This window comes from Aspergillus ruber (genome assembly GCF_000600275.1).
Source record: "Aspergillus ruber CBS 135680 unplaced genomic scaffold scaffold00017, whole genome shotgun sequence".
Taxonomy (NCBI): domain Eukaryota; kingdom Fungi; phylum Ascomycota; class Eurotiomycetes; order Eurotiales; family Aspergillaceae; genus Aspergillus; species Aspergillus ruber.
The window spans coordinates 38,202-63,517 of record NW_024467313.1 but is presented as its reverse complement, the minus strand read 5'-3'; the positions used below and the strand labels follow the sequence as shown (position 1 = coordinate 63,517).

General features: G+C 48.6%; 7 protein-coding genes across 7 annotated transcripts; 5 read left to right on the top strand and 2 right to left on the bottom strand.

Moving 5' to 3' along the window:
* Nucleotides 1-79: 79 nt before the first annotated feature.
* EURHEDRAFT_458427 (C2 domain protein) lies at nt 80-4,327 on the bottom strand (the record flags this gene model as incomplete). The annotated part of the gene is made up of 4 exons (XM_040784504.1): nt 80-1,564; nt 1,623-2,091; nt 2,144-2,329; nt 2,385-4,327. 4 exons carry the CDS (start codon nt 4,325-4,327, stop codon nt 80-82), a joined length of 4,083 nt encoding a protein of 1,360 aa, XP_040637845.1.
* A 473-nt stretch (nt 4,328-4,800) lies between these two features.
* EURHEDRAFT_413376 (uncharacterized protein) lies at nt 4,801-5,975 on the bottom strand. The gene is made up of 4 exons (XM_040782156.1): nt 5,905-5,975; nt 5,704-5,829; nt 5,315-5,626; nt 4,801-5,242 (listed from the first exon to the last, which is right to left on the bottom strand). Exons 2-4 carry the CDS (start codon nt 5,827-5,829, stop codon nt 5,213-5,215), a joined length of 468 nt encoding a protein of 155 aa, XP_040637844.1. The 5' UTR covers nt 5,905-5,975; the 3' UTR covers nt 4,801-5,212.
* A 105-nt stretch (nt 5,976-6,080) lies between these two features.
* On the top strand, nt 6,081-11,659 carry swr1 (putative SNF2 family helicase/ATPase (Swr1)). The gene has a single exon (XM_040782155.1). The coding sequence runs from the start codon at nt 6,316-6,318 to the stop codon at nt 11,419-11,421; it is 5,106 nt and encodes a 1,701-aa protein (XP_040637843.1). The 5' UTR covers nt 6,081-6,315; the 3' UTR covers nt 11,422-11,659.
* A 5,040-nt stretch (nt 11,660-16,699) lies between these two features.
* Nucleotides 16,700-18,382, top strand: EURHEDRAFT_523986 (uncharacterized protein). The gene is made up of 2 exons (XM_040786912.1): nt 16,700-16,957; nt 17,011-18,382. Exons 1-2 carry the CDS (start codon nt 16,830-16,832, stop codon nt 17,984-17,986), a joined length of 1,104 nt encoding a protein of 367 aa, XP_040637842.1. The 5' UTR covers nt 16,700-16,829; the 3' UTR covers nt 17,987-18,382.
* Nucleotides 18,383-19,033: 651 nt separating this feature from the next.
* EURHEDRAFT_458232 (NADPH:quinone oxidoreductase family protein) lies at nt 19,034-20,184 on the top strand (the record flags this gene model as incomplete). Its single annotated transcript, XM_040784487.1, has 2 exons — nt 19,034-19,066; nt 19,183-20,184. The coding sequence occupies 2 exons, from the start codon at nt 19,034-19,036 to the stop codon at nt 20,182-20,184; spliced, it is 1,035 nt and encodes a 344-aa protein (XP_040637841.1).
* A 1,208-nt stretch (nt 20,185-21,392) lies between these two features.
* EURHEDRAFT_458401 (NAD-dependent malic enzyme) lies at nt 21,393-23,448 on the top strand (the record flags this gene model as incomplete). The annotated part of the gene is made up of 7 exons (XM_040784502.1): nt 21,393-21,470; nt 21,520-21,741; nt 21,805-22,008; nt 22,060-22,188; nt 22,240-22,373; nt 22,424-23,058; nt 23,120-23,448. 7 exons carry the CDS (start codon nt 21,393-21,395, stop codon nt 23,446-23,448), a joined length of 1,731 nt encoding a protein of 576 aa, XP_040637840.1.
* A 693-nt stretch (nt 23,449-24,141) lies between these two features.
* On the top strand, nt 24,142-25,027 carry EURHEDRAFT_378426 (uncharacterized protein; the record flags this gene model as incomplete). The annotated part of the gene is made up of 2 exons (XM_040779074.1): nt 24,142-24,431; nt 24,490-25,027. 2 exons carry the CDS (start codon nt 24,142-24,144, stop codon nt 25,025-25,027), a joined length of 828 nt encoding a protein of 275 aa, XP_040637839.1.
* Nucleotides 25,028-25,316: the final 289 nt, after the last annotated feature.

Below are 25,316 nucleotides of genomic sequence, written 5' to 3'. Positions count from 1 at the left end.
GCATACGCCATGATCCTCCGCTTGCCAAAAAGCACATGTATTTACTTGGAAGGAATAGATTCTCAAACAAACACTTCAATCACCGCCGCCCAAGCATCCCCGTCATTCGTCCACCCGCACCAGCCATAAGACTCTGCTTCACAATGGCATCCGCAGCCGCAGCCGCGGCAAGTCTCTCCTTCTGGCGACTCCGGTCACGCAGATATCCGGCTGCTTCGGGCCGCATACGGAGAATACGCAAGATCATGTCGTCGTTTGGCTCTGCTTGGGCTTCGCGCCACTTCTCCTCTTTGAGTTTCTTCATCGTGCCCAGGTTCCGGGAGAGCATGATACTCTTGGCGCGTCGGACGCTGGGGACACCCACACCCAGAAAGCCGCCAGTGCCTGTGGCGCTGGGCTGTGGTGGCGCGGAGACGCGGTTTTTGTTGGCTTGCTGCCGGGAAACCGTGACCGAGGCCATTCGCTCCGATGTGCGGATTAGGTTATCGGTGGGTTCGAAGTAGAAGAAGTTTATGGATTGAATATCGTGGTATTTGGGTGATTTCAAAATGTCAATCGAGACGCCGTGCGCCTCGCCAGTCTCGTCATCGATGGCGTGGAAGAAGTTAAGGACGAGCACGAGCCAGCGTGATACGATGTCTACCTCTTGCATCGTAAGAGGTTTTTGATGTGATGGTTTGTCCGACAAGGGTGGCACAAGCAAACTCTCAATGGTAGCCAGTACCTCTTTCCACAGACGGGCCATGACCATCTTCATTGCTTCCGACGTGAGCGTCTTGTTCATAATGGCAAAGTTGTCATTGAAATAATCGAAAAGCGGAGTCAATGCGTTTTCAACATCCGCCGCAGTTGGGATTACTGTGTTCGATTGTCCACGATTCCGGTTCAGGAAATTGGAAACAGTGCTGATACTAAGGCCGCGGGACAGCAGAGATTTCAACGTTCGTCGTGACAGACAGTGACTAATATATGCAGACAGCTTCTCCGTGATTTTGCGTGTCATATCCCTCTCACTCCGTTTGAGGTTTCGGAAGGCCTTGCCAAAATAGAACTGAATGTCGTCCCGCTCCCCTTCCATACTGACACGAAGTAGCAACCTGCCTTGAGTATCCAGATCCAGCCAGTACTCTCTTGGCAGGAAATCACTAAAGTGCACAGGGTCCAACTTGATAGATGTACGGCCCACATAGTCGTGGTCACCCACTGCATCCCAATCCCAAATCGTTGCGATGATGTTCAAGGGTCCTTGGGTTGTGATGTCGACTGCGTCATCCCATCGAGGGTTAAGGTTGTTGTAAACGATACGAGTTTTGGCAATGCGTCTTTGATACTCATCGGCCAGAACGACATAAGGATCACTCCGTCCATTCATGTCACACGCCTTAAGGTCTTCGGCCTCCACAACCTTGATCGTGAAGACGTAGGTCGTGGACTTACGGATCTTATTCAATTGCGGAGGAGCATGCTGTGCAATTACCTCCGCACACCCGTCGACATTAATCTCATGTTCAAGCTTATCAAGTTGGGTGAGACCATATTCAATGTTATTCAACTTGACCATGGACTGGTGAATAACTATTAGTTGTGCCCAAACAAGGTAAAGGGGAGACAGTTATACGAACCTCAGGGAAGAATTGAAAGGGCTCAATCTTCTCCTTATTTGTCCACGTATCTTTGGCGAATTGCATCAGTTTCTCCTGGGCCGTTTGATTCATAGCTGCTTCTTGATCGGGCGACAGCCTGTCCATCTCCTTGGCGAACATTTTCTCCAGCGATTCGCAATATGTTGCTATACCATTGCTTATCGACTTGGACAGAGCAGTCATGAACTTGGCGTATTGGAGGTCGTCGTCCCATTCAAGCTGGACCAATTGCTCAACCACTTGATTGAAAGAGCGGAAAATGTCAATGGCAGAAACGCTGTGTCTGTACTCTTCAGAGACTACTTCTTCCGAGCCATCACCCCGGACGCCGAAGTTGTCCTTTCTGATCGCTTGCTCAACCCAGTCTATTACCTTCGCTTCTGTCAAGCGCAGCCACTGCCATACAAAGTCCTCAAGTAGGCTTTCCACATGGAACGGGAAAGGAACACTAAGAAGTATTAGTATCGACCATAAGTAAAACCAATGGTTTCTGAACTTACTCAGGAAGTGTCTCCAGAAAAACGCGACGTATCGCTGTCAATTGCTTGTAGAGGTCAAACCCATCTTGCATATCCATTTCTTCTCCCTTTGCTTTTGTACGTTCCATGATCCTGACTACCATCTCATGAGCATCCTCTGCATAGATAGGGAGCACATTTGCCAGCAAAGTAGTATATGGATTCACCCTGCAATCCGTCAGTATGGATACAAAAATTGAAGCAGATTAGGGCCAATCCTTACCCCATGATTTCTGGATTATTTCTATAACGCTTTCGAATCTTCTGACCAAGTTTCATTATTGTTTCGCCAAGCTGAATAACGTGGTCTGGCTGCCAGGTTTCTTGTTCCACAGGCACTGATTCACCAAGAAGATCCTGATACTTCTCTGTCGCTTTTTGGGAGAGTCCTTCCTGAACATATGTGCGGAAACGATCGATATCTTCGGCATCCTCTGTATAATTAGGGTCCATTTGGACGTGGCTCTCTAGCACGTACATAACTGGACCAATCGGGCGAGGCTTGGTTTCAAAGCAATCCATCATGACATCGTAAAGCTCCCGTAGTAAAGCCTCGTGAAGCGAGGAAAGTAGCTGTTGCATCAAGAGAAGATCATGGATCGTCCATTTCTTTCTGTCATAAAGAACTGAAGCAATGTAACTGCTACGTTTCTTGCCCTCTGACCCAGGCGACTGCTTGACAAAGGTAAACGCTGAGTCGAGAGTATCCAAGTCAATCTCATTATCCACAAATTTCTCTCGGGCAACGTCCAAGAACAAGGCAATCCTTGAGAAATTGGGAAGTCGCCAGCGAAGACAAATTTCGTTCAAGAGCTCAGTAGACTGTTTAGAAAGCAGCTTGAATGATGGAGCGTCTGAATCAGCTTGACTAGCTTCAATCTCACGGTCTTTCAGGTCATGATTCAGCGTCTGAGTAAGAATGAATTTATATGCGGCCCGTGGATCTGATGGGATATATGTGTAGGTGTCGGACTCATCCGAAGCATCGCCGTTGTCACTGAGTGATAACGAGCTAAGGTCCACCGGTTGGTCGATGATGTATGAAGTTGGCCTGTCAGAATTCGTCCTGGTCAATTCCACAGGACTCGAATCGGAATTGTGATCCGCTGCACCAGGATTGAACCGCGGAAGCACACCCGGTGTGTTTTTAGCAAGCTCCGGGTTGGACTGAACGATTGCAAGCATCATCTGCGACAGATCAGGACCCTCGCTCTTCTTCCAGTGTTCATACCCTTCGTCGTTTTCGAAGTCCTCTTGCGCAAGGGTCTTTCGGGTTTTGAGACTTAGGTGGGCTTGATACGACTTCAAATCTTGTAGGGCTGCCTGCGCTGTCCAAACCGCTCTATTCTTGTCGATGTCCGACTGCACCTGGGAGTTGGCCATGCCAAATATCTTGGCGACATGCTGCACAAGATGCATGTCCTTCACGTCGTAGCTCAACGGTGCCACCACCTCTGTCATCTGGTCAGATCCATTTGTTTGGACTAAGTCTTGGTCTTGAGAAAGCAACTTGTTCTCAAGGATCGATAATCGATTGGACAACTCGGGCCGGTCTTTCGACCAGTCGTTATCCTTCAGAATGAGCGAAATCAATCGGACGAAGAGAGCAACATGTCGATCGACCATGAACTTCCAGGAATCATCGTCCACGTCCTTGCCTTTGCTAAGTTCCTTGGTAGCATTCGAATAAAAGATCAGGACCAGGTCTTCAGCACGTCGATCTTTATCCATCCGCTTCTTAAATGACTGCTCCTTCAACGTGTTCAAGAACGCAGCAAATGTTCTAACCACCAACGCATCCTGATATTCCTTCCGCTTTTCCCTTCCGATTAAAACGCCTGTCAATCGCTTTTCGAGCTCTGCTATGAATCCATGCGGAAACCGTGTACTTTTGGAGTCCCTGACTAGAGAGAAGTCGCTCATCAGATCATGGAACGACGTCGACGCTCGCTTCGGCTTCTGTGGCGCTTGCACATTTTGTACTCGACGAGATCTGGGCTGGAGGAGGTATGCCAGGTAAGCTACACGGAGAGCATAGCTATAAGCTGCGGAGGAATTGACGGGACGCCTCCGTGACCCGGAGAGGCTGCGCGAATGTCGGGCTTCATTCTGGAGGCTGTTGATGCGTCGATTAATGCCTCGGGATTGATTAGATGCCGTCGACATGGAGTCTTTTCGCCTTTCTTTCTCTCAGGGATTTTATCCAGATAACACTGTAGCGTTCGGGAAGAGGGGAGGTGCGGAGTGTGGGACCATGGATAAGGGAGGATCCCCGAATAATCGACCCAGGACCTTGTGCCACGAGTGCTGTAATATTTGAAGGGGTAGACAACGTAGTCAACAGGAGACGAATGTGTGAGCCCAATAATATGCTTGCTGGGGAAAGGTTTTGTTGGAGATAGAGGAAGAGGGCCAGGAGTAGAGTGAGAGAAGTTGGAAGCTGTCCTGCGGCGGGATTGTTATTTTTTTGTCGCACCCGAAACAACCAACAGAAGAGCTAACCACCAGCGCCCAAACCACGGTGCCAGGTAAAACAATGACCCAAAAAGTTATTTGCGTCTGGATTATTTGTCCGGACCAGTTACAAGCTTGTAAAACGTATCTCTAACAGAGAAGAGCAATTGGATCTTTTATATGTGGTGTTTTCTACGTTTGTTTATGGCTGCCCGAGCGTCTAATGAGGCAAAGACATACCCACTATTCTTTTATATTTTTAGTAGACTCCTTCCCACTTTGGCGCGTTGGAGAACAGATAAAGTAGCTTTCGCGTGGTACTCCCTTCTGGCCCTGCTCTTGTGCGCTGCCCCTGCCCCTAGTCTCTCCAGATACAGACTACTACGGGCCGCTTTGCCTGACGTTATCATATGATTGCTTCACGATCGTAATGCCAGTAGTATAACAATCAATGTTAGATGATATTCCGATGAAAGCAAGCCCGACTGTTGGGGCATCGACTATCCGATCCACGAGCGATGCCGAAGGAAGAAAACAAAAAGTTCGTGTTGCAAGTATGTTATTTACACATGTAGAGATGGAAACATCTGATGGCAATTACCAGGACTCTTGGCCGGGCTTGCGTGCCTGAGATGCAGTGTTAGCATGCAGATTTAAACAGGCCAGAGACTTATTTCAAGGCATGGACAGAGAACTCACCGGAGCAGCATGCGCGCCTCCGAGCTCCTTCTCCAAGCCATCAGGGAAGGTTTGCGGGACACTAGGCTTGTCCGGGTAGAACTGGGCCACAACAGCGCTCAAACCGAAGACAGCTGCGATGAAGCATCCGATCTGAAACAGACCCTTGCGAGGGGTGACGTGGGTGTACTGCTCGGGACTGAAGATACCGAGGATTTCGTTCTCCTCGTGAACGGGTTCGCCAAAGTTCCGGCGCTCTTGCTGATCCCACCAGCCGCCATAGGGATCTCTGAATTGACGCTTCACACGAGGAGGGTTCTGGTAATTGCCATTCTGAAAGGGTGGAAGCACCGGAGCCGTCAATTGACCTGACACCAACAAAATAGTATCGCCAGAATAACAACTCATACCTGCAAAGGGTCGTCGAGCTCAGCAGAAGCACCGAGGCTCCGGACTTGCGAAAAAGAAGCGCGGGGGGCGGTCGTGCGGGCAGCCAGCTGGGGCAGGCGCCGGGTCAAGATTCGCTGGGACAGCATCTTTTTTCCTCACACGTTAGTATTAACACTTCAATCGGACACTCAGGCGTCACCATAAATGAGACAGGGACTTACCGTTCTGCCAAAATGGAGCACTGGCAGCGCAAAAAGGAGTATCTCTGAGAGCAAAAGAAAAGAAATGGCCCATCGGCCAGTGATGAAGTCGGAATTGCAACCATGACGGCTGCTTATCTAACACAGATACCTCAGGCAATATTACAGACGCGCTTACATACACGCCTCTCTCCTCGTCACGTTTGAAAAAAAAAGACCACTTTTCACGCCCATCTCTCTATTGCTGCATGACTCTGTTTATTTCCCCGCCAGCCACGCCATCGAGCTGATAACTATGCCAAATTTTGTATGGCATATATACCTATTCACCGCTATCCGTTGATGTCAAAAATTTCCAATCCGTCCGCGTCCTCATTCGGAAAACTGGGGTCAACTGTTAAGAGGGCCCCTTTCGTCTGTGGTTAACGAGACATGCAAAACGGCACCGCGAATGGCACCTCCCACCAAGATGATCGTGTGACTTCCCAACCGGACCCCGACACCCACGAACAACCTCCGCCCGCTAATTTTACCAATCCTGCGACCCGCGATTCGATCCCTTCCGAGCTTAAAAATGATCCAGTCCCAACGACCGAGCCCGAGGGGCCTCCATCGAAGAAGCAAAAACTTGGCGGGTTCCGAAGCTCCCTTCCCCGAGCACCGTCGCCTCCCTGGAAGAAAGCCGGTGCCGATGGACCGACAACGTTCATTGAAAATGGAAGGCGCAAATCTTCCCGAGTCAATTCGAGTATGCAACCTCCGTCCGATAAGAATCCTACGCAGGAGGTGCCAAAACACTTTACGGGTAAAAATAGTGTTGGGGGGCCAAGGACGGCCACGTCCTCGCCGTTACAGTTGGAGAGGTTTGGGAAGTCTCGTGGGAGCAAGGCTTCAGCAAACGGATCACCAATGACATCGGGTATAACAAGGGGAACAAATGGTCGAAGTAAACGCGTCTCACAGTCTCCATTGCCGAAGCAAGTGCATTCAAGGACAAGGTCACGGAGTTCTGGAGTCCACGGGCCACTCAGCGAGAGCGTCAACGGCTCCAGCCCGAATGCAGGTCGGTCCCGCCAGTCTCCATCGACGCCTAGTGGGATTGATGACATGGAAAAGGGTCTTTATGGCGACCAGGACCAGGATGATGAAATTGGACAGCGAGTTCCGAGATTACGAATCAAAGTCAAGAAGCCTTCCCTTAGTGCGCAGCATCCGTCCCATGTTTTACTACCACGAAAATACGGATCGTTTCGGGAATGGCTCGAGAGCGAAGATGCGAAATTCAAGGACGATGGAATTCTTACGTCTGCAGAAGCTGCAGCGGAGGCTGAGAAGCGGCGTCGGATACAGGAGGCCGCGGAACCTGGTGGTCTTCTAAGTGAAGAGGTTTGCTCCGCATACCTTCCGGAAGCGCAAGAGGAGCCTCCACCGCAGTATTCCCATCAAGATCACCTCGCCGCGCATGCCTTGTATTTCAAGAAACTTCTCGACCAGGAACATCGACGGCATCGGCACACAGCCAAACTTTTCGCGCAATGGTGTGCGGATGCATGGAGGAAGCGAAACAAGGACCCGGAAGATATACTTCGGGAGCAGCAGGAGGAGATGCGCGGCAAACGCAAGCAACTGGCTAAGGATCTTCAGAAAATGTTCGACCTTGCCCGAGCAGAAGTGGATCGGATGCGTTTGGCGCATTGGGAGGAAGAGCGGAAGGTCGAAGACCAGCAGGCCCTAGATCGTGCCATCAAACAATCTACGATGCTTTTCGAAAAGAGGCGACAAGAGATTCTCGGTGAAACAGGAAGCGACATGCCCGGTTCAAGCGAAGGTGAAGAAGCCGAAACAGATGAATCATCCAATGACAATGCGGATGATGAAAGCAATATGTCCGATTCCGATTCTGAAGAGAGCGCTGCTGGGGTCGATGATGATGAGGGCTTGACGGCAGAAGAACTTCGGCGAAAATACGCTAATATCCCAGATAATCGGGCATCTGTGGAATCTGCAGAGATCAGTTCGCCAGATGGTGAAGGTACTCCCCTTGACCTTGAGTCATCAGCGGAGCAGATGGAACTGGATGAGGTTGACCCCATGCTCATGGATGATAGCGACGCATCAACCGATATGGATGATGACATGGGGGATAGTGAAGAATCCGAAGATACTGGTTCTGAAGAGGAGGAAGACAATGGCGGTCCAGGGTTACTGGGCTTTTTCTCTTCGAAAGACATAGAAGTGGATAATAATGGTGGTGATGATGATGATAACGTTGATGTTCATGGTGATGACAGCGCAGTAGTTCCTAATTATGAGGAAGATGAGGATGAGGACGAGGAGGATGAAGAAGAGCCTGAAGATGCTGATGAAGTCTTTCTCGTTCCCAACAACGCCCCTGCAGAACCAGAAGCTATTTTCCAAGATATCATCCCACATGATTCTCCTGAAGACACACCACTACTTCCCCCCTCTGCTACCCTCGAGTCAGCCAAAGAACTTAGATCTGAATCCGATCCTGTACCAGTACCAGAATTCGAACAAGAATCCAAGTCAGGTCCAATGTTGGACACAGCACCAGAACAAGAGCAAGAACTCCCGGATACTGAAATGGTTGATGCGACTGTGCCCGCTGAGCATGAGGCATCTCTTGAACCCAATCCACATCTTCCTACAGAAATAGAGGTGGACCATGATAACGAACACCCCGAACCTCGAAAGCCAAGTGGAGAAGAGGCTTCTAGTCAAGCATCTCCAGGTACACTGGCGACGAAGCCATCTGATCCCGAGTCCGTTTCATCTTACGAGGCTCCTCCAAAGCAAAAAGAGGAGATAGAGGAAGTCGAGAAGTCTGTGCAAGTGACGAGCGGCGATAGCACAATACCGCCTGGGATGAAAACACCTATCCCGCAGTTGATCCGGGGAAATCTACGTGAATACCAACACTTCGGCCTGGATTGGCTGACAGGACTATACTCGAACCACATCAACGGCATTCTGGCAGACGAGATGGGTTTGGGCAAGACCATCCAGACAATTGCGCTGCTAGCGCACCTAGCAGTGGAAAACGAGGTCTGGGGCCCACACTTGGTTGTTGTCCCGACCAGTGTCATCCTGAACTGGGAGATGGAGTTCAAAAAGTGGTGTCCTGGTTTCAAGATTATGACCTACTACGGCAACCAAGATGAGCGGCGGCAGAAGCGGAGAGGCTGGATGGACGATACGAGTTGGAATGTCCTGATCACCTCCTACCAACTGGTCTTACAGGATCAACAGGTACTCAAGCGGCGGAATTGGCACTATATGATTCTCGACGAGGCGCATAACATTAAGAACTTCCGTTCCCAGCGGTGGCAAGCGTTGCTTACGTTCCGGACGCGTGCGCGTCTTCTCCTGACGGGCACGCCGTTGCAAAACAACCTAACTGAGTTGTGGTCTTTGCTGTTCTTTCTGATGCCGAATGACAGCGGCGATGACATGGGTATCGAAGGTTTCGCGGACCTGAGGAACTTCTCTGAATGGTTCCGGCGGCCTGTCGAACAGATCCTTGAGCACGGGCGGGAGACGATGGACGACGAAGCCAAACGCGTCGTCACTAAGCTCCACACCGTGCTGCGACCATACATTTTGCGAAGGCTCAAGGCCGATGTAGAGAAGCAAATGCCAGGCAAGTATGAGCATGTCGTCTACTGTCGACTATCGAAGCGGCAACGCTTTCTCTACGATGGGTTCATGTCGCGCGCGCAGACCAAGGAGACGCTGGCGTCAGGGAACTACCTATCCATCATCAACTGTTTGATGCAGCTGCGCAAGGTCTGTAACCACCCGGATCTGTTCGAGACGAGACAGATTTCGACTTCTTTTGCCATGCGGAGGTCGATCGCTACGGAGTACCGGATCAAGGAGTCGCTCGTACGACGCCGATTGCTGTACGAGCATCCGCTTGATAAGCTTGACCTCGACTTTCTCAACCTAGTCCCCATCTCGCGGGAAAATATCTCCCGCCGACTGGCGGATGATAGCACCCGGTTGATGGCCTACGCTCCGTTCAGCACGCTACGGGAACGACAGTACAATCGGACTAACTGGGAAATGGAGTTCGACGGTTCCACCGCACAGTCTGCACTGGAGTCGTTGGAGAACGACTGTCGAAAGGCGCGGATGGCCGAGCTAGAACGGTGTCTGTACTTCGAGTCGAACCGTCACGGTCGCCGTCCAGTGTATGGAAATAGTCTTATCGAGTTCCTCACGGCAGACAGCAAAGACCGACCCACCTCGAACGGTCCGCTGCGGAAGCAGTCCTTTGCGGATTGGCTGTCGAATCGATCCTCTGTGCTCGCATCCATGATTCTGTCCATTGAGGAACGGTCGCAGATGATGGAGGGCTACGTGCAGCGCTTTGCGTGCGTCACCCCCGCTGCCATAGCGGCTGGCGTCACCGATGCTGCTCTTACGCCCATTGAAAGCCGATCCCTGACCAAGGCCGAGAGACTCCCTCCGTACGATCCCTTCCACGAGGCACAGATGCGCCTGTCCATCGCTTTCCCTGACAAGCGTCTGTTGCAGTACGATTGCGGAAAACTGCAGCGACTCGACAAGCTGCTTCGTGACCTGAAGGCGGGTGGCCATCGGGCATTGATCTTCACCCAGATGACCAAGATGCTGGATATTCTGGAGCAGTTCCTCAACATCCATGGACACCGGTACCTCCGTCTGGATGGCACAACCAAGGTTGAGCAGCGCCAGATTCTGACCGATCGGTTCAATAACGATAATCGTATTCTGGCGTTCATCCTGTCAAGTCGGTCTGGTGGGTTGGGTATCAACCTGACGGGCGCGGATACAGTCATATTTTACGATCTGGACTGGAACCCGGCAATGGACAAGCAGTGTCAGGACCGATGCCATCGTATCGGACAGACGCGCGATGTGCACATTTACCGGTTTGTGTCTGAATACACGATCGAATCGAACATCCTCCGCAAAGCGAATCAGAAGCGGATGCTGGACGACGTCGTGATCCAAGAGGGGGAGTTCAACACGGACTATATGACCAGACTGGACCCGCGCGAGATATTTGGCCAGGATGACACACTTGATGGTCATCAGGACGAAGCGACAGCAGCCATGGACCGGGTGTTGGAGACTCGAGTAAGTGGCGGGCCGTCACGGGGATTCGAGCATGTCGAGGACAAGGAGGACATCGACGCGGCCAAAAACGCACAGAAGGAATTGGAGCACGCGGACGAGGGCGATTTCGAGGAGCACAACGTGCCTGGAAGACGCCCAGGGCAAACATCGCCACCGGACACGGCGGGCCCGGAACAGGACGGAACAACGCCTGGGGCCCAGCTTGTGACCACACCGCAAGTGCATGGACCGGACGATGAGGCCGCAGTGGAGTTCCAACCGGGTGACATTGACGAGTACCTGATCCGATTCATGGAGTGGAACATGAAGGATGAGCCACTTGTTTTGCCTGCAGACAAAAGTAAGAAAAAGTCCAAAAAAGGCAAGGAGCACCGTCTCAAACGACGCCGTTGAACACCCCGTGCATACCGGAGACGACTCGGGCAACGGCCGTTCTTCGTTTAGGCATGAGTTTGTTTCTGTCCTGGTGGATAAGCATGTAAGATATACTGGCTTAATTGGTTCTAAGTCTGTCGGATGGATTCCGGGTGCTTATTCTTGTTTAAAAAGAGGGATCTTATGTACTCTGCATGTGATTGTACTGGAGTCTTGCGTGTGTTTGTTTTGTATGGGCTGAGCAAGCATATTGGTGTTTTTTTTTTTTTTTTTTTTTTTTTTTTAAAAAAAAAAAAATCTGTACTTTTTGTGATATCCAAGCCGAATCCGGCATGAATGAATGGCATGATGGACAGACGGCCTCGTGGCACGTCTAAGTGTTGATTTCTCTCTTCTCACTTCTTCACTTTCTCGTATGTGTTAGCCTCTTGGTAAAACCCACACTCTGGCTATACCTGTTTGATCAATCCCACACCAACTTCTGAAACAACAATGAAAACCTAATCTTATGCATCTCTCTCTTCTGAGTGACAGGTACTTTTATATACTCGTCTAGAATGACAAGAATAGCACTCCGGAGTAGAAAGTTAGAAAGTCAGACCCTGCGCGAGCAAAGTACATTGTTGCGCCCTGGTGGACCGTCGTAACCATAACCATAACCATATTGACAGGGTTAGCCAGCCATCTCTTGCGGTGAAGGCCTCGACAAGGGTGAGTAAGTTTGTTGAAGCCCTCACTGAAACGATGGCACGGAAACGACGAGAAGATTTCTGACCCATCATCCGCGTGCTGAATGACGGCCGTTAGCAGGGTCATGGTGTGTTTGGCGTCTTACAGGTCAATTGATATATGCTTGGGTGTAGATAGATCGAGCGTAGATAGAGCAGAGTGTTGTTTGTATTGAATAGAGTACAGAGTACGGATTCATGCAGTTAGTCATCGTGAATAATGCAGACATAAATTCCGTACAAGTACTTCTGCATCTGGACGCCCAGCACTCCACAAGCGCAATGACATAACCAACGTAGGATTACAAAAACAGATGGAGTGGAGGCAACAATGGTGCAATCAAGCAAAGTTAAATCTCCAACAGCTGTACTCTGTACTACTACTGTACTACATACCCGAGCAAAGGGCTGAAAATAAAAAACAAAAATTACCAAAAGATCACCGCGGATCAATGATTCTCTAGCCACGGGGCATTCGACCGATTCGGTAACCAGTGCGGAATCTTAGTCAGGTCTACACGTGCAGCACTAGTGTTGTATAGAATGAACGGGGTATGTACGGAGTACAGATTTCGATGACAACCGTTGAAGGATCCGAAAACTGTAATTTTATTTTATTTTTTTGTGCTATCACATGATTTGGTTTTATATCATCGTTGTTGTTTACTACTGCTTCAGGAACGCGGGAAGAAGGAGTTTGCCCTATCCGGGGTCTTGAAACAGACTGTTTCTGTCACAGTACGAGTTTCGTTTCATGTTCCACCGAATCCTACAGGAGTGACTGTGCAGTGCTCGTCATAGTATCCTGTGCAGGAAATATTAGAGGTGAAAATTCTATCTGAATTACAAATATGTGTGGATGTACTATGCAGGTATGTCTGTCTGTACTCCGGCTCTATGGTCCGGAATCAACCCGTAACTAGTCATGTCGACAAATGTCTAGACTTATGTCAATGGCCCAATCGTCTAGGATGACATGAACAGACCAGCCATCCTTGGTCAGTCCAGGATCTGTTTCTGCCAAAAAGGGGAGGGGGGAAGGGCATGACTCGTACGAAGACAGGGACGGAGAGCCATGGTGGGTTCTATTCTGGGCACAGATCAAGTCCGTTCATTTCCCGTGGAGAGGTGACAGTCGAGCGACAGACAGACAGGAGAAAGTGAGGCTCTTTCTACAAATAGAAGTTAAGCTCTCATGATTTGAGATACTGGTTGCCATCGTCATAAAGCGTACGGATAAGAGGGGAAATTAACTGGGGCAAGATGACAACCCTCATTCAACCGATGCGCAGGAACAACTGCATGTAGTTATGCTACGCTGCACTACTCCCCATTCAGACCCTCCTCCGGAAGAAACAAAATCATTAGACAGACGTCGTTATTGTCCGTCCCCAAACTCAGCTTGAGGAGGGGAGTTGCAAAGAGGACACATGGTGGACTTGAGGCCTGGTAGGGCATCGGACTATTTACCGTATTTGGTATGGCAACCGAGAGGCGAACTATGGTTCGTTTTGGTCTGGGTTACAGTCCCAGTATGGAATTTATACCGCTTCTGGAATATGGACAGATTACTGAATAGTCACCCATGTGCTAGATTAAGTATAACCGTTGATGATCCCGGTTATAAGATAGTAAACGTGATTCCTTCCAAAGGGTTTTTTCCATTTCTTCTGCCTGTTCCAGTTCCAGTAGATGAACAAATACCTCATGTTGGTAGAGAGCCTCGGTACCGAATACAAAAAACATAACTGCCGATAGCTACAACTGCCGACATGTATCTGATTGATTAATCGTTGACGTACATTGTGTCACTCACGCTGAGATCCCTGTGTATAATGCAAATTGATATCGATCCCATGATGAGTCCTGACTGGTGCCAGAAGAACTGTCATCACTGACTCGACTGACTCGGGTTCGCCAGCGGGCAAATCAGGAAAAGGATCTCAGCGTGGCCCTTGCGGACCTTAGGGCGTACTTTTCGTCATTTTCTTTTTGCACTATGGATTGCAAATGTAGCTGATCACCCGAGGACTATTGTACGGAGAAAACGGAGATATGTATGTATGTAGTTAGTACGGGGATAACAGGGGCTAGTAATGCTAGCAAGTAACATTATTGTTATTATTATCTTGCTTTAGTTCTGACTTTTTTATCTTCTCAAATCTTGCATATCAAATTTACCCTGTAATTTTCTTTCGATATATTATCAGAGATTTAATGAAGAACGTGCTCAACCTCTGTGAGGACCCGGGGAGATCCCTTAGGTTTGGTCCACATATTGCCTGATATGGCTAGCTCTCCCGGTTAATCCGGTTCCCTCGGTAGCCCTAAGTGGAGTCTAAAAGAATGAACAGGTCCGTATTTATTACATACAAAAATACAACAGCGTCACTATTTTCATCCAATGATGAGAGAGAAAGGGGCAAATTGTGACCCACTCTTGAAGGTTTATCTACGGGGTTATCTTTAGTATTGTATTTCCTCATCACGGACCAATTACACCTGGTCTTGATCAGCCCGACCTCCACATTTTCCTTTCTAGGACCGGTTCCTGCTTAGTGAGTATTCTTCACTCCGCTTCGTAGAGAAATCTCTTGGACCAATCTTGGAGAGGTTGCTGTGGAGGTGGTCTCACCGCGTGGTCAAGCTTGCATTTTGCAGTTGTTGAAGAATAACCTCTTGAATTGTTATTAGGCAAATTAATTAATGATCGATCGTTAGTCATGCTTAAATTAATACCTCATAAAAAAAAAAAAAAAACATGTCCATCGCGCAGCTCTCCCGTAATTGATGCTCCATGCTGAAATGCTATGACCGGAGAACCTGATCTTCCACTACGGATGACTAGCAGTAGCTAATTCCAAGCCCTTACCCAATCAATTCACGCCAAAATGACCTCCCCTCCCAAAATGGTATTGGTCAACTCAACGGCTGCAAGTTGGTGTGTAGTTGCATTTACCCTGCTGAGTTCGGATCATCGTCTGGCAATTTGGAGTTGGAGAAAGAGCCTGTTCTTGGCAGCAAATCTGGAAGCCGTCAAAAATTAAATAGATTAAAATGAGTGCACTGGGGATCTCTCTCATCGTCATTTCAGCTTCTTGCCTCCTCCCGGATCGTGAACAGTGATGAGCGAGTCAGGTCAATCAACCTGATTCAGTGAGTACAGAGGATTACGATGCTGTCTAGAACCGTCGATAACAGGTACGATATGATAGAGGTACAGAGTAGATGCTATAGATAGAGTACCTGTAATGGTTGTAATCAAGAATCATGCAATGGCACCGGATGGGTAGTCACGCCCATGTTGAACCGGGCTTAATTCTCTTAGGTGACATTTAGAGTCAGTCTCCGTGCATGACCACATTGCACCCTGACGGATGTGGATTCCGGTGGACCATGACAAAAGACCAATGCCATGTGCTGTCAGAAAAGACAGGTGACTGGTCGAAATGATAGATAGAGATTAATAAGAAAAGCGTATTAACAATAGAAAGAAGAGAATTTGTGTAGAGACCTCTATGGAAACATGAGTTACATGGATGAGAAAACAGCAGAAACATGGTTCGAGATCGAGGAGAGGAGAATTTCCCTCGACTATTGACGGAATGAATGGTGAATAACGGCAGTCAACTCTATGTGTTACCTGACTTTGATACACACTACGGAGTACTGCTACTCTTGTCTACAGAATCCTGCCTATATCCGTGAAATGATACGTCGATCATGATGCTCTCTACAATGTTATAGATAAATAATTGCGATGCTCGAGATGAATGATGGAAATCATGTCAATCTCCCATGTCACATGATGCTGGTCCAATTCCGAATATTCATAGATATAGTCCTCTTTCATTTCCGAAGATCTGCCTGTGGTACACTACTGTACTTAGTACTTCGTACATACGACTTTCCTCTCCGAGGGCATGGATAAGCGGCTTGACAGGACCCGAGACAATGGACTGTGCCAGAACTGAACGCCTCCACCGCCTGCTGTTTTGTTATTGGCTCTCTGGGGTTCCAGATGCCCGTTTTCCCCCTCTTAGACGGGCCAATTAAGCATAGACTCTCTCGGAGCCTTACCGCAGGCGGTAATGGCCTCCGTGGTAGGATTACCGTTACCGTATCAGACTATCCCTATTGTGGACAATCTCCATCCCAAGGCAAATCTTCCTTTCCATACTACTACTACGGAGTACGGAGCACATACACACTAGGTAACTATGTAACGGAGGGCAGTTAGTCTAGTCTGCCCAGTGTCAATCCTTCTTTCTTTTTTTTTTTTTTTTTAATTTAACGGGGGGAGGCAAAGTGGGTAACCAGCACTTTCTGGTTCAGCCAGGGCCAGGACAAGGACCGCCGAGAGAGTTAATATCATATTCCTTGGGCACGTCCACGGTTGATCGACCTCTTGTTTTCCCTCCCCCGACTTGCCCCATCCATCATCACGCACGAGGCTCTCTAGTGTGGTCTGTCTGTTCTGGGTCCGGTCGTTATCTCCATCTAATTAATGCATTGGTACATATAGATCTGTCTTCGCTCTTCCTGACTCTTCCCATCTTCATCGGTCTTTCTCTTTAACTTCTTTTTTCTCACGAACCAAGTCTTCCTGACTTGTATTTATCTTTTCTTAAACCCTCAAGGGAACTTTCTTGATTTGTTTTCCTTTCCCAATACTGACCTGTCCGCCATTCGTGAGAAATGAAAAATTCAATCCCTTCAGACGTTTGGGAGAAGAAGAGGGCATTGATTGCCAAACTCTACAAGGATGAGGAGTGGCCGCTCAAGCAGGTCATCAAGCAGATTCGTTCGGAGGACTTCAATCCTAGGTACGAATTGTTCGCATACACACAACAATTGCTTCCGTGCTAACCCGCCCCAGTGAAACCCAGTTGCGAAGCAGATTGAAGAAATGGCGCGTTACCAAGCCTTCTCGTCAGACTCGCAAAAAGTCCCACGATGGTCAGCAGGAAGCTACGCTGGATGACAGTGACCTAGACGATGCTTCGACCAAAGACCATACTTCGATCGCCTCTCCAACCACACAGAAGTATCCGCAGCCGGCTGCGAAGAACCCTTCGTTGTCAAAGGTAGACTGGCACCCGGTGTCTCTCGAGGAGCAGGATCTCTCCAGCGCTTGGATTCAAGGTCACCCTCACCACCGGGACCTTTCCAACAGTCCGTCTGTGATGAACCAATTTCCCAGTGTGGTTCCTAGCACCAGCTCCTATGATCCATCACAACCTTCTACTCCCGTTGACGGCGTTTTGCTCAATCCGTCTGCCACTATGGCTCCGCCTTACTCCAGCCCGTCTTACACAATGGCACCCGATGTGTGCTTGCCAGAATCCTCTGCACCAACCACCTCTCTCGCATCAGTACCATGGTCCGTTCCTCCTCCGTGGTTCTCGATTCCTCTCGACCCCATGTCTTCTCAGCATCACTCGGTTCCTTTCTACACTGCTGCACCATCCGTCGGTTCTCCGGTAGCTGGCTCTCCGGACCCGTCTGGTCGCGTCTACTCGTCTCAACCTATGCAATATCATGGAATGTTGCCGCATGGCGGCATGCCGGAATTCATGGGAGATTCGAAGCAATGGCGACGTGCCATGTCCCTCCAATGCAATAGCCCAGAGGCTATGGCCGGCGGTATCAACACCGGTACACGAGGCGATGCACGAAAATACATGGAAAGAAAGGCTTCAATGCCGGCAAAGGCATCTTCGCATGTCTACGACATGGGAAATCCGTCCTCGCAGTTCTTTCCTGGTGGACAGCATCCGATGATGTGTGCACCTCTCTACCCATATCCGGATCAAGAGTCTTTGGTGCACAAGCCCCCAGGTATTGGATTCTAATTTCTAATTTTTGTCTTATGTTTTTCTTTTGTCCTTTCCTTTGTTTCATATCTATTTTTTCCTTTGTCTTCCAGTTATTGATACCTCAAACGGTTGGATGATCTCTTACCTTGTTTTATTTTTTATTTTTATTTTTATCTGCCTTGTGGCTATGCATGATGGTCCTGTACTGTTTCGACTTATATCATCTGTCTATCTATATCCGTGTTTGGGTGGCATGTGAAGCGGTTTGCATTTCATTTTCTTTGTTGTGAATATACTCGAAAAAGGCGGATACCCAACAGGAATGGGTTCCTTGGCGTATGGGAAGAAAACCCTTGGTCATTTATTTAACATTGTATATATGTATCATGTCTAAACTATATCCATGAAGCAGGCAGGAGTTCGGGATGTCACTGCTGCATTTAGCTACTACTATTACTATATCGTCACTACTACTGCAAATAATGTATTGGCATGGTTTCATGTGGCAAGAATAGTCTCCCTTGATTTACAACAACCAATCCTTCAAAGAAACCCTGCCTTTTCTGTCACAAAGTTGCCGTACTTCACCATTGTCTCGAAATTCAACTCTAAATGGTGACAAGGGCATCAAACCGAAAACAGCTCAATTCCGATATAGTTTAAACATGATATATGATCTACAGCCCCAAACAATACGAGAAAAGCCGTTCAAACACAAAAGCAAAAAAGGAAAGTTGATAATCAGTCGTCGCTTTATCAAATTAACCACAATATACCATAGAGACAACAGAACTCTCACGGAGCCTTATCCGAAAACAGACCTCGGCTTATTACCCATTTGGGCGATGCAATAACGCGGGGATGGCTCTACTGGGCAGTTCGTTCATTGCACATCTTGATTTTCTTCTTTTTACTTAGTCCTTCCCATTCTTCATCTTCTTGTCTCCAATCTTGACATCTTTTTTAGCTCGGTGCTATCGCAGGTTTTTTCCTCGGAACTATTCCCAAGTGAAGTTGACCGCCAACGTGGTGTCTCAATTTTGGGTGTGCCGTTATCAGTCTTAATCTAAGGATCTTAACAGGATGCGAGCTATTCAGCTTCGGGAATATGTCAAGGTAAGGAACCGGTGACTTTATTTTGGTCCTTTGCTTTTTTTTTTTTTTTTCAATAGTTTCTATTGTGCTCTATTCGCGTGGCCCATAGCTAATCACGGAACCGGTTCAAACAATAGGGTCCTCTTGACCTAACCGTAAATGACCTTCCCACTCCCTCGCCCTCGCCCGATCACTACCTAATTGAAATCCACTCCGCGGGCACCAACTTCTTCGACCTGCTCCAGATTCAGGGCAAGTATCAACACCAGCCGCCCTTCCCATGGGTCGGAGGCGCTGAGTTTGCCGGCACCATCCTCGCCGTGCCAACAGCCTCGGACCAGAAGCATCGCTTCAATGTCGGTGATCGCGTCTTCGGAGCTACCCAGGGCGCTTATGCCACTCATATCCTAGCGCCGGAGCAGGCTCTCCTGCCTGTGCCGGAGGGGTGGAGCTTTGAGGATGCCGCTGGGCTGTTTGTTACGGCGCCGACGTCATATGGGGGGTTGGTGCATCGGGCGAATGTCCAAGCGGGTGATTGGGTGCTTGTGCATGCGGCTGCTGGGGGTGTTGGATTGGCTGCAGTGCAGATTGCCAAGGGTAAGGGAGCGACTGTGATTGCGACGGCGGGAACGGAGCGCAAGAGGCAGATTGCGAAGGACTTCGGGGCGAACTATGTCATTGACTACCGGAAGAAGAACTGGCCTGAGGAGGTCAAGAAGTTGTGTGCGGCGAATCGAAGTGGAAATGGGAAGGCTGGTGTGGACATCGTCTATGACCCAGTGGGTATGATTGAAGCGAGTCTTAAATGTGTGGCGTGGAATGCGCGTCTGCTGGTGATCGGTTTTGCTGCGGGCAAAATTGAGAAGGCCGCGCTGAACCGGGTGTTGCTGAAAAATGTTAGCCTGGTTGGTGTGCACTGGGGACAGTATGCCAAGTTCGAGCCGCAGACGGTTGGGCCTGTTTGGCAAGGAATCTTTGACTTGGTGGCTCGTGGTCAGTTCAAGGGTACTGCGTTCAAGGATGAGAGCTTTGTGGGCTTGGAGAGTGTTCCCAGGGCTTTGCAGGCTCTGGGTGGAAGAGGAACCTGGGGCAAGGTTGTGGTAAAGGTCATCGACGATGAAGCCAAGAGCAAGCTGTAAATATATATATTCAAGCTACTCTGTTTGATATAGAACTAATAAACTATATACGCAATTTGAATCAAAGTATGTAGGTGCGCAAGGAGTCATGCTCTCGTAGAAAATACAAAAGCGCGAGCAAACGCATGAACTATGAAGGCCCTGTATTTCATTCTTGCAACTCGGTACCAAGTACCATCGAAACCACGCGATTACTCGCATGATCCCATCACAACCCCAGCTCCAGCCAGCGACAGACACAAGACGTGACCGTTTCGACTGTCCTTCTTATGAGAGAAGAGTCCGTGTTGGCGTCCTTTCCACGATCTATCCGGAAATAGCATGGAGATGGACAGGGACAGCTGGATTGCGGAGTTGCTTTTTCGTATCAATTGCACTCTGTATATTGTTGTGCACTGTCATTGTGTGCACCTCGTACCCCTGATGGAATGGGTTTGATTCGTCGTAGACATTCACCACCATTCACCACTATCACATTGTAGATCTAACTCATTATCTGCCAAAAGCATCATATTGACAATTGAGACCTCTCAAAACTACCATAATTCTCCTTGTTGGTCAGAAATCGCCGTTTGCGCGGGTGTTGAAATTGAAAGAAATCGGCAGAAATTGCGGTGGTTTTATCTCGCTTATTAGCTTAGTCAGTAGCCTTGCCTTATTATCACGTGCCTCTATCAAGATTCTATAGTAAGGAGTACAGAGAGGTCCTACGTTTCTTACTTTGGACAATTTGGAGGATATATGGGCTGTAGCATTAATAACGGGTGTAATATGCAAATAGTGTGCATGGGATATATCAACTAGCCAGCGACCGTTCGATCTGTTCGTATGGATGTAAGTGACATCATGAAGACAACCCAAGGCATTCTCTGCATTTATCAAATGCAAAATTGTTTGTTTGTTTCGAAATTTATAAGAATAAATATTAGCCTATAGAGCCGATTTACTGAGCAATCCAGTTGCCTGTTAACAGGCATTGAAAATTAATCTGCCTACGTCATTAGCAACTCATAGCAGCTCCACTGAAGCAACATCATGTATTGATTTTTAAGATCTCATTCCTGTCTTCCTTAACACTCTTCGGTTCTCATTTACCCGATGAAGCTTGCAGCGGTTCTGGGTTAAGCAGTAAGAAAATCATTCCGATGATCAACAGCCATTGTTACAAGCACCTTCGAAACATCAAGGCAATCCGCTCAATCCAGAACATGTCGACTTCAGACGGAACATCCAAGTTCCAGAACCTCACCAGAGCGATCTCGGGGCCATTGGAGTGTCCACTCGAGGTAGGATATTCTCATTTATTGGCAACATAGCAGTGATTGACTCAGCCAGGGAACGAATCTCTTGCATTCATCCGCATTCAATAAGGGCTCTGCATTTCCTGATTATGAACGCAAGACATTCAAACTGCACGGACTGCTCCCGCCCAATATCCAGACACTGGACGAACAGGTCCGGAGAGCATACGAGCAGTACAGCAGCCGGAAGGATGACCTAGCAAAGAACACGTTTATGGCGAGTATGAAGATGCAGAGTGAAGTGTTGTATTATAGGGTCTGTTGAGTATACTCGTTTCCCAAGATTGGTGGTAACGATGTTGACTGGGTTGATGTGCAGTTACTTCAAGACCACTTCAAAGAGATGTTCGGGGTAATTTATACACCGACTGAAGGTGATGCTATACAGAACTATTCGCGAATATTTCGGAGACCGGAAGGCTGCTTCTTAAATATTACGGATCAGGACAGAATAGAGGAATGCCTATCAAATTTTGGCGGTGGTGAAGACATTGATTACATTGTGGTTAGCGACGGTGAAGAGGTAGGTATTATCCATGTCCCTACAATTTCGAATGTGGTCTAACTTCAGTAGATCCTCGGAATCGGAGACCAGGGAGTTGGAGCTATTCTGATATCCACGGCCAAGTTGGTGATTACCACCTTGTGTGGTGGAATTCATCCATCTCGACAACTCCCAGTGGTACTGGACTGCGGTACAAATGTATAGATGCCTAATAAAGCAACTTTAGGAAATGCCAACTGACAGCTGCAGAATGAAACTCTTCTCAAGGACGAGCTGTATCTCGGTCTTCGTCAGCCTCGGGCCCGCGGAAAGGAATACGATGAGTTTTTGGAGAAGTTCGTGACCATTGCTCGGAAGCGATTCCCCAAGGCGTATATTCACTTGTAGGCCAATCCTTGAAAGAGTGTGAGCAAAATGTACTGATACACATCAGTGAAGACTTTGGCCTTCAGAATGCCAAAAGGGTTCTGGATAAATACAGGTCACGCGCGCCCTGTTTCAACGATGATATTCAAGGAACCGGATGTGTCACGCTGGCCGCTATCATACCGGCCCTCCGCGTAAGCAATGTCAAATTGGGTGATGCGCGGTTTGTCATGTTCGGCTCAGGGACTGCCGGAACAGGAATCGCAGACCAGATATGTGGAGCCATTGCGAATGAAACAGGCAAGTCCAAGGTAGAAGCCGCAAAGCAGATTTGGTGCTTGGACAAGCAGGGGCTTCTTCTAAAGTCCCAGGGTGATCAATTGACTGCGGCTCAAGTCCCATATGCGCGAGATGATTCTGAATGGGACACGAAGGAAACGCCAGACCTGCTATCTGTGATCAAAACTGCAAAGCCTCATGTCTTGGTTGGGACATCAACGAAGCCCAAGAGTTTCACAGAGGAAGCGATCCGTGAAATGGCGAAAAACGTCGAACGCCCAATTATATTGCCATTGAGCAACCCGACCCGTCTACACGAAGCTGACCCCCACGATATTAACAAATGGACAGACGGTCGTGCCTTGATGGCCACCGGGAGCCCCTTTCCACCAGTGGACCGCGACGAGGGCAAGTATGAGATCGGTGAGCGAATTCTACCTGTTTAATTAACCAATTGTGTTCCTAACTTTCTTTCTCTTTTTAGCGGAATGCAACAACTCTACCTGCTTTCCTGGGATTGGTCTTGGTGTCGTATTGTCCCGTGCTCGGGTGCTCTCTGACCGAATGTTAGTCGCAGCAGTTAGTGCGTTGGCAGCTCGATCGCCGGCACTGAAGGATGCTAAACGACCTTTGTTGCCCGACGTCGAGGAAGCGCGGTCAGTTAGTGTCGACATCGCCAAAGCCGTCATCCAAACCGCAGTGGAGGAAGGGCATGCAGAAGAGAAAGACATTCCGACCGATCCGAATGACTTGGAGGAATGGATTCAGGTGCAGATGTGGGAACCCGTGTACCATCCATTAAAAAAGGTGTAACCTGTTTGAGAACAGTGGTTGGAATGTTTGCTATGTCCTGGACATATATAAGTTGGTTATTATCACGTTTTTGAAGTACATATGAAGGCGATACATCCCTGTCATATATCTGTCATAAATATATTGTTATGTATATATACAGTAATGATTGGCGCTGGATGCATGAGAGCAAGCATGAGGTTTACTTTCAAATCCCAAGTAGGCAAATGGTGTTCAGAATGATAACAATCAGAGTAACAGTGTTAGTGGCAGTGAGGTAATCATTATTATCGTGGCTTAACATAAAAATTAATGATCTGCGCCATTCAGGGTCTTTTATCCGAGCAACGTGCCACCAATTTGCTGCGCTTTGAAATGTTCTTTCTCCGGCAGGCATTATTCTTTAATCTCTTAAAAACACATTCAAGGAAACAGCAAACTTTAACTGCAATCTGTGGTTAACAAGCGTTCAGTCTCCCGTCGCATTTGCCTTTTTCTTTGGTTCCGATAATAGCCTGCAATCGACATCATCGACAATCAGTCTCTGCTGTCTCATAGCTCCTACTATATCTTCTTTCTTTTCTTTTCTTTTCCTTCTTCTTCCTCCCATACACTCTTCCTTCACTTATTTTTCGCTATATACTTCCCTTGATGCTCTCACTGCTTTTCTTGGATATCTGAATAAGCACAAACACATTCCTGACAACCGGCAGAATGAAGTTTTCTATTGGAGCTTCTACCCTGCTGTTCCTCTCCTCGGTTGCTAACTCGGCTGTCATTCCGAAACAGCACTCAACGGACCTTGTTGACCTCACCATCACGCCTGTCCCTAACTTCTCGGTGTGGCGGGCCCTGGAGAAGCGTCGAGGTGGAGGTGGTCGAGGAGGAGGTTCTAGCGGTGGCAGTGGCGGCGGTAGTGGAGGACGCAGTGGTAGCGGTGGCAGCCGCGGTGGCAGCAATGGTCGTAGTGGTAGCAGTGGAGGAAGCAGCGGAGGTTCGACCAGGTGAGTTAACAGTGATCTCTCTTGGTATGGACTTTAAACTGACTATTTTTCTTTCCAGCTCAAGCAGCAATCGAGGAGGTACCAGCAACGGTGGTTCTGGACGAGCTCCCTCGTATGGCGGCGGATCATACTACTCTGGAGGTTCCAGGACGCCCTACTCTGCGGGTTCTCGGTCCCCCGGGGGTTTGACACCGTACCTCTTGCCCGCAGCTGGTCTGGGTCTCGCGGGAGGTGCTTTGGCCTACGGAGCATACGCTTATCCCTACGAGCACGACTACCATTACACAGACTCGCACTCGCATAAGGAAGAGTCATTGCCTGTCGTTTGTGTCTGTGAGCAGTACATGGAATGTGGCTGCGACGACAACAACAACAGCACCTTCTATGAGAGCCTCTTCAACGGTACGGAACCAAAGAATGGCACCAACGTTCGCGTTGTCGATGTCAACGGAACGCAAAAGATCTATGTCAATGGATCTCTGCCGAATGGAACAACCGCTGCGGAAAATGCGGCACCAGCGACTGTCCAGATGGCGCAGACCAGCGGGTACTTGGCTATGGCTGCTATCGCGCTGAGTGCCGTTTATGTTCTGTGATTCTGTTCCCTGCGAGAATTGGTTTATTTCAAAGCGCATACACACCATAGACATGTCACGGATAAATGAGGGATGGTGGTTTTTTCATTGCTTTTAGTGCAGTTTGACCCCCAGATGCCCCTGGATCCGGCGTTGGAGGATTACGTTCGCTTGGCATGGTTCTTAACTTCTCACTTTTATAGATTGTTATGACATTTAATACGCAATATACGTCAGTAATACGATAAAATTGGCTTTCTCATATGCATTTTGACCTGAAGATACAAATTATTGTGGATGGTGAGGATTA